The 8,639-nt window shown below is 55.1% G+C and overlaps 1 protein-coding gene across 1 annotated transcript in view; it reads right to left on the reverse strand.

Annotated features, from left to right (window-relative positions):
• Nucleotides 1-6,386: 6,386 nt before the first annotated feature.
• LOC144952234 (putative carboxypeptidase X1) overlaps nucleotides 6,387-8,639 on the reverse strand; it is a 69,395-nt gene continuing 67,142 nt past the window's right edge. The window contains exon 15 of the mRNA XM_078882658.1: nucleotides 6,387-6,737. Within this exon, the coding sequence (XP_078738784.1) occupies nucleotides 6,394-6,737 (344 nt within the window). The 3' untranslated portion in view covers nucleotides 6,387-6,393. The remainder of the gene's footprint in view (nucleotides 6,738-8,639) is intronic.

The raw sequence follows: 8,639 nt of genomic DNA on the forward strand, positions 1-8,639 counted from the left end.
TAACTGGGTTTTGGGGGCGACTGACTGTGGGTTTTGGCTGCGACTGTAACTGGGTTTTGGGGGCGACTGACTGTGGGTTTTGGCTGCGACTGTAACTGGGTTTTGGGGGCGACTGACTGTGGGTTTTGGCTGCGACTGTAACTGGGTTTTGGGGTTGACTGACTGTGGGTTTTGGCTGTGACTGGGTTTTGGGGGCGACTGACTGTGGGTTTTGGCTGTGACTGGGTTTTGGGGGCGACTGACTGTGGGTTTTGGGTGCGACTGTGACTGTGGGTTTTGGGGTTGACTGACTGTGGGTTTTGGCTGTGACTGGGTTTTGGGTGCGACTGACTGTGGGTTTTGGGTGCGACTGACTGTGGGTTTTGGGTGCGACTGACTTTGGGTTTTGGGGGCGACTGACTGTGGGTTTTGGGTGCGACTGACTGTGGGTTTTGGGTGCGACTGACTGTGGGTTTTGGGTGCGACTGTGACTGTGGGTTTTGGCTGTGACTGGGTTTTGGGTGCGACTGACTGTGGGTTTTGTGTGCGGCTATAGGATCAGTGAGGATCGATCTCCCCCCCTCCCCGCACTTGTATCGGGCCTGTTGCTCTGATTGCGCTTGCAAGTAGGTTGTAGTTGTAGTGCCTTGTCCATTTAACGGGGAGACGTGCGCCGTGGACTGGGTTTTTGGATAACCAATCGGTACCACCGCCACACGCCACGCTCGTCACACGTCACGTGACACGTGCCACCCCACCCCCCCCCCCCCACGTGACCCTCCACGTGCCACCCACCCCCGTGACGCCACTGACGAGAGAAGTTTTTTTTAGTTTTTTTCTGCTTGAGGCCTTACGCATTTTTTGATCAAATGAACGAGTGAAGAATAAATCTCTGAACAGATCGCCACCACCTCAGCGTACGTGTGGTGTGTGCAATGTGTGTGTGTAGAGGTGTGTGTGTGTGTGTGGTGTGTGTGTGTAGAGGTGTGTGTGTGTGTGGTGTGTGTGTGTAGAGGTGTGTGTGTGTGTGTGGTGTGTGTGTGTGTGGTGTGTGTGTGTAGAGGTGTGTGTGTGTGTGTGTGTGGTGTGTGTGTGTGGTGCGTGTGTGTGTGGTGCGTGTGTGTGTGGTGTGTGTGTAGAGGTGTGTGTGTGTAGAGGTGTGTGTGGTGTGTGTGTGTGGTGTGTGTGTAGAGGTATGTGGTGTGTGGTGTGTGTGTGTGGTGTGTGTGTGTGTGGTGTGTGTGTGTGGTGTGTGTGTGTGTGGTGTGTGTGGTGCGTGTGTGTAGAGGTGTGTGTGTGTGTGTGGTGTGTGTGTGTGGTGTGTGTGGTGCGTGTGTGTAGAGGTGTGTGTGTGTGTGGTGTGTGTGTGTAGAGGTGTGTGTGTGTGTGGTGTGTGGTGTGTGTGTGTGTGGTGTGTGTGGTGCGTGTGTGTAGAGGTGTGTGTGTGTGGTGTGTGTGTGTGTGGTGTGTGTGGTGCGTGTGTGTAGAGGTGTGTGTGGTGTGTGTGTAGAGGTGTGTGTGTGTAGAGGTGTGTGTGGTGTGTGTGTGTGTGGTGTGTGTGTAGAGGTATGTGGTGTGTGGTGTGGGTGTGTGGTGTGTGTGTGTGGTGCGTGTGTGTGGTGCGTGTGTGTAGAGGTGTGTGTGTGTGGTGTGTGTGTAGAGGTGTGTGTAGAGGTGTGTGTGGTGTGTGTGTGTGGTGTGTGTGTAGAGGTATGTGGTGTGTGGTGTGGGTGTGTGTGTGGTGTGTGTGGTGCGTGTGTGTAGAGGTGTGTGTGTGGTGTGTGTGTGGTGTGTGTGTGGTGTGTGTGTGTGGTGCGTGTGTGTAGAGGTGTGTGTGGTGTGTGTGTGGTGTGTGTGTGGTGTGTGTGTGTGGTGCGTGTGTGTAGAGGTGTGTGTGGTGCGTGTGTGGTGTGTGTGTGGTGTGTGTGTGTGGTGTGTGTGTGGTGTGTGTGTGTGGTGTGTGTGTGTGGTATGTGTGTGTGTGTGTGGTGTGTGTGTGTGGTGCGTGTGTGTGGTGTGTGTGTGTGTGGTGTGTGTGTGTGGTGTGGTGTGTGTGTGTGGTATGTGTGTGGTGTGTGTGTGTGTGGTGTGTGTGTGTGGTGTGTGTGTGTGGTGCGTGTGTGTAGAGGTGTGTGTGTGTGTGGTGTGTGTGTGTGGTGTGTGGTGTGTGTGTGTGGTGTGGGTGTAGAGGTGTGTGCAGCGTACTGGAAACTCACAGAGACCCAAAGACTCATCACACAGACTCATAGGCCCATCACACAGAGATCCATAGACTCATCACAGAGAGCCGGACGGCTTACATATTCTTTTTATTTGCACCAGTATCAAAATGAAAGACAAAGATCCCCGTGTAGCCTTAACAGACTGTTGGGGCAAGCGCTGTTAGCGAGCACCTATGAAGGCCGGCACAGCACACGAGGGGGTGGGTGGCCAGCACCACACTCATAGACACACAACAACAACCGCCATTCGCCACTAAGTGACCACGGCGCTTGTGCCAGGCCATGTGCACCTTGAGGCCACGTGAAGTGTCGAACGCCCGCTGGCAGGAGGTCACGGGGCAGACCCAGCAGGTGCCACGGGTCGACTGACCGAGATGACCGAGATGACCGAGATGACTGGCTGATGCACCACCTGTGCCCCCTACTGTACCAACTTGCTGTGCTTTAGCTGCCCGGCGCTCCGCTCGTTGTTGTGAGCGTCGCTCCTCCGCCCTCCGTTGTTGTCGGAGGGCGACTGCCTCCAACTGCCCAGTAGCGTCCTTCACGAGCCTCCTCCACAGAGGCCGATCTTGACACCGCTGGTACCGGTCATCGGCAAGTCCACTCAGCTCCACGTCCTCCTGTACCACATCGCTCCATCTCTTCTCTAGCCCGTGCCGCACCCGTTTAGCCCCCTCGATCCGGCCGAACAAAAGCTGTTTAGGCATGCGGTGGCTGGGCATGCGGGCTACATGACCCAGCCAACGCAGCCTTGCCTGCCGGAGGAGCTCACCGATGGGACTTTGCCCTGATCTTTCAAGGATTTGTGAGCTCACACAATCCAGCCTGGTTAAGTCCAGGATGGATCGTAGGCAGGTCAGCCTAAATGTTTCTAATCGGCGAAGATGCTCCATTAGGGGGGTCCACGTTTCGCAAGCGTAGAGAAGGGAGGGAATGACCGTGGCCGAGAAGACCTGAAGCTTCGTGCGGAGCGACAGACCAGGTAGCTTCCACACAGCGTTACGCAACCGATGAAAAGATATTGCCGCTCGATTGAGTTGGAGTGAGACCTCTGCTGCTAAACTGGAGCCGGTCATAAGCACACTGCCCAGGTATGGGAAACTCGCCACTCTCTCCACAACTGTCGCATCACGAATGGGTCATTGTGGGGGTGGAGTGTCTGATGGTACCAAATACCCAGGCAGGTGCTTGGTTTTAGTGGGGCTGATGGTAAGGCACCACCTCTTAGTGGCAAGCTCCAGGTTCAGCAGCAGCGTCTCCAACTCCTACTCTAAGTGAGGAGCAATTACCAGATCATCAGCATACATAACATCATTGACCAATAGGGAGCCATCCCTTGACCGCTCCCAGGCATCGGATCAGCCTCCCATTGTATCTGTACCAGATGGAAATTCCCCTGGTACAGCCATCGAATGCTTCACAAACTACGTGGTCAAAATAGATGTTAAACAATGTGGAAGCCAGAGGACATCCCTGTAGCACCCCAAGGTAAACAGGGAATGGCTCTGACTCCCGGCCACGTAGTTTTACCCGGGCCCGCTCACCATCATGAAGGTCCTTAATGATCGTGAGTAGAGGGTCAGGGACTCCGAAAGTACGATGAACAACCCAGAGCCCAGGCCTACCGATGGTATCATAGGCCTTGACCAGGTCAATAAAGCAGAGATGTAGGTCTTGTTGGAATTCCCTACACCTCTGCTGTAGCAGACGGACAGAAAATATGGCATCTGTGCAGGACCGCCCTTTCCTGGCACCACATTGGGGCATCACAAGCCTCTTCATATCGTGTCTAGCACAGCACACCGAGGAGTGAGATGCCCCTGTAGTTGTTACAGTCTGTGCGGTCCCCCTTCTTAAAGAGGGGGACCACCCGGGCATCCTTCCAATCCTGTGGAACCCATCCAGTGGTCCAGACTGTTGTTATGATGTCATGTAGGGCAGTCTGTGCACAAACGCCACCCTCCCTCAGCATTTTGCTTGGGAGATCATCTCGGCCCGGCGCTTTTCCTGGTCTCAGACTCGACTTCAGTACTTCCTCAACGGATGGCACCTCAGCCAGCAACTCACAGGGGTTGACTTCTTCCTCCAATATTTGGGGCACCGTAGCCTCAGCAGGGTCATCCCCACTTTGCCCCATGATGTTATACAGGCTCAGGGATTTCCCCTCCCCCCAAAATCTCACAGAAATGCTCAGAAAATCTGCAAATCTATTCCTGGGGATCAAAGATCAGATCACCTTCCTTTCTCCTAATGATTGTGGTAGGTGTTGGTGCTGCAAGTAACGTTTTGTTATGGAGTTAAAGAGTGATTTGTGATCGCGGGCTACTGCGGCAGACTCCATCTCCTCAGCAATTCGCGACCACCACCCATCCTTGCAGCGCCTGACAGTTCTCCGAACCTCCGAGCGAAGGCTGCAGTAAGCCTCCTCATTCTCTGACGTGGGATGCTGTAGACAATTAGATTGGGCCTGTCGCTTTTTCTCAGCCAGCTTGAACACCTCCTCTGTCAGCCAGGGTTTCTGGAGAGGTCTGGACCGTGTACCCAAAGCAGCCATTGCAGCTACATGAGCCACATTCCTAAACCTCACTCATTTCCCCTCCGCATCAGGAATGGGGGACGATGCCAACCCCAGCCGCAAGCGATGGTGGAATTCTCGCTTGCAACTTTCATCAACTAGCTGAGACCAGTCCACTGTGGTTTTGAATGAGTTCCTGGGTGTACACCCACCACCGGAGTGGAAGAATGGCAGGCGCATCTTACAGATGACAAGTCGATGGTCAGTGGGCAGATCATTTCCACGGTAGGTCCTGGTGTCAAGGACATGGGCCCGCATCCGCTGGTCCGTCACTATGTAGTCCAGCAGATGTTCTTGCTTGGACCCGGCGTGCATCCATGATGTTGTGTGGATGCGCCGATGCCAGAGCGTGTTGGTAATTACAAGCCCATGGGCTGCACAAACGTCTAGCAGCTTCCTACCGTTCTTATTGAGTTGATCTGGCCCATGCCTTCCAATCACTCCAGATCAGGTGCCAGCATCATGACCAACTCGGGCATTAAAGTCACCCAACAAGATGACTCTATCCCGAGGGGCCACTTCAGCTAGCTATTGTGACAGGAGGTCATAGAAGACATCTGACTCATCGGCCTTGCCTGCATCCCTCCACTGATGCTCATCTTCAGTGGGGGGCTGATGAGAAGGCGAGCCCAAAGTATCCTGGGGCTCACAGCATCCCACACCTCACCACCACGCTCCCACATCCCCTTCATTCTTTTGTTCAGAAGAAGAGCCACTCCCTGTTGTTTGGCAGTCTCCTGCCCCGAGTAGAGGACTGTCCACCCCTCATGGTGGCAGGAGCCAGAGCCGGTCCACCGGACCTCCTCAATACCGCAGAGATCCAGGCGGTACCGGTCCCGCTCCTAACAGAGAAGTGGCAGCCTCTCCTCCACAATGAACATTCGGACATTCCACGTGGCCACTCACAGTGGATTTTTGTTGTTTCTGGAGGAGCCCCGAGGGTAAGGATTCAGTCTCCTGGCTCCGCCAAATGGGCTTTGGCCAGGAGACGTCATAGACGCCTGTCCCCCCGGGGCCTCCGGCACAAGCTTAGCTAGATCATTTTTCCGTGGTTTTCTGGTAATCAATTGAAGGTGGAGGGGTTACCAGCCCCTCGCACCCGTCCAGAGCCCCCTTTGGCCGCTGTGGTGGTCACAAACGCCACGAGGGGAATGACCAATCGACATTGGCCCTCCCCCCATGGCATTGCCCACCACAGCGTTACCGTACGGCACACACTCACAGCTCCGTGTGGTAGCGTTGTCGGTACAGCCTCTGTCTGTACCTCCATCTCCACCACCTCCACCACCACCTCCACCACCAATGCCTCCACCACCTCCACCACCACCAGCTCCACCACCTCCACCTCCACCGCCTCCACCAATGCCTCCACCACCACCACCACCACCTCCACCACCTCCACCACCACCTCCACCACCTCCACCACCACCAGCTCTACCACCTCCACCACCTCCACCACCACCTCCACCACCAGCTCCACCACCTTCACCACCTCCACCACCTCCACCTCCACCACCACCACCAGCTCCACCACCTCCACCACCACCGCCTCCACCACCACCGCCTCCACCACCACCACCTCCACCACCACCACCACCACCACGCACGCTCACACACTCACAGCTGCATGAGGTAGCGTTTGCGGTACTGCCTCTGTCTGTATCTCCGCATCGCGGCCGCCAACACCGCCCCGTTTCCACCACCTCCACCACCACCACCTCCTCCACCTCCACCACCACCACCACCTCCACCACCACCAGCTCCGCCCTTGCCCAGACTCCTCAGCAGTGCCTGCAGGCGGCCGCTGCTGCGAGCGTTGCGCTGCAGCGTGAAGTCGCAGCGCGTCGCCCCCACGCTGAAGCCGACGCGGCACGAGCGGCTGGCCGAGTGGAAGCCGAGCGCCAGCGCCGTGACCCGGTACTCGCCCGGGTTCAGCAAGCGCCAGTAGTCCCCGTCAGCAGCTGTCAGGGTAGGTATGCGGTGTGACACGGTGGTACGTGGCGGTATGCGGTGTGACACGGTGGTTGGTGATGGTACGTGCTGGTATGTGATGATGATACGGGATCATGGAACGTAGTGGTACATGGTGGAATTGTGATGATGGTATGGGGTGATACGTAATGGTGGTAAGTGATGATGGTTGGGTGATGGTACGTGATGGTACGCGATGATGGTATGGGATGATGGTACGTAGTGGTACACGGTGGTACGTGATGGTACGCGATGATGGTACGTGACACGGAGGGCTAGCGGAGTGGAAGCCCAGCGCCGTGACCTGGTACTCGCCCGGGTTTAGCAAGCGCCAGTAGTCCCCATCGGCAGTTGTCACGGCAGGGTGGTACGCGGTGTGACACGGTGGTACGTGGCGGTACGCGGTGTGACACGGTAGTACGTGATGGTATGTGGTGGGGCGTGGTGGGACGTGGTGCGGCGTGATGGTACATATTTATACACGGTGGTCGGTGATGGTACGTAGTGGTACACAGTGGTACGCGATGATGGTACGTGATGGTTACACGGTGGTACATGGTGGTATGCGATGATGGTACGGGATCATGGTACGTAGTGGTACATGGCAGAATTGTGATGATGATACGTGATGGTTACACGGTGGTACATGGTGGTATGCGATGATGGTACGGGATCATGGTACGTAGTGGTACATGGCAGAATTGTGATGATGGTATGGGGTGATACGTAATGGTGGTGATGGTGGCAAGTGATGATGGTTGGGTGATGGTACGTGATGGTACGCGGTGATGGTGGTATGTGGTGGTATGCGGTGGTACGTGTGTATGTATGTTGGACTTGTTTCGCGCCGCACGTAACCAACCGCGCTAATCAGAGGTGCGTGGCAAGGACAACAAACTAAACACTGCGCTGCGGCACGCTGCGGCACGTGGTGGTACGTGGTGGTACGTGGTGATGGCACGTGGTGGTACGTAGTGATACATGATGTACGTGATGTATGTGATTGTGGTACACGATGATGGTACGTGATGTACGCTATGCACGCCACGGTATCTACACCATGTACCCACTGGGCGGTTGTGGCTGTGTATGTTGTTGTTCTGTGTGTTGTTGATGTTGTTGTTGTGCATTTTGTTGTTGTGTATGTTGTTGTTGTTATCGTTGCATGTCGTTGTGTATGTTGTTGTGATTGTTGTGTGTATGTTATATTGTTGTTGTTATTGTTGTGTGTGTTGTGCATGTTGTTGTTGTTGGTGTGTGTCTTGTGAACGGTGTTGTTGGAATTGTTGTGTGTGTTGTCGTGTATGTTGATGCGAATGTTGTTGTTGTTGTGTCTATGTTATGGTTGCTCAGTAGAAGAGCCACTCCCTGTTGTTTGGCAGCCTCCTGCCCCGAGTAGAGGACTGTCCACCCCTCATGGTGGCAGGAGGCAGAGCCGGTCCACCGGACCTCCTGAATACCGCAGAGATCCAGGCGGTACCAGCCTCTCCTCCGCAATGAGAGTTCTAACATTCCACGTGGCCACCCATATCGGTTTTTTGTTGTTTCTGGAGGAGTCCCGAGGGTAAGGATTCAATCTCCTGACTCCGCCAAATGGGGTTTGGCCAGGAGACGTCATAGACACCTGTCCCCCTTGGGGCTTCCGGCACAAACTTAGCTGGATACATTTTACCGTGGTTTAGTGGTAATTAATTGAAGGTGGAGGGGTTATACGTAGTGATGGAACAGTGGATGTGGGCCCATGTCCATGACACTAGGACCTACCGTGGAGCTGATCTGCCCACTGACCATCAACTTGTCACCTGTAAGATGCGCCTGCCATTCTTCCACTCCGGTGGTGCGTGTACACCCAGGACCCCCATGCAAAACCATAGTGGCCTGGTCTCAGCTAG

The sequence above is a fragment of the Lampetra fluviatilis genome, chromosome 66, assembly GCF_964198595.1.
Source record: "Lampetra fluviatilis chromosome 66, kcLamFluv1.1, whole genome shotgun sequence".
NCBI lineage: Eukaryota > Metazoa > Chordata > Hyperoartia > Petromyzontiformes > Petromyzontidae > Lampetra > Lampetra fluviatilis.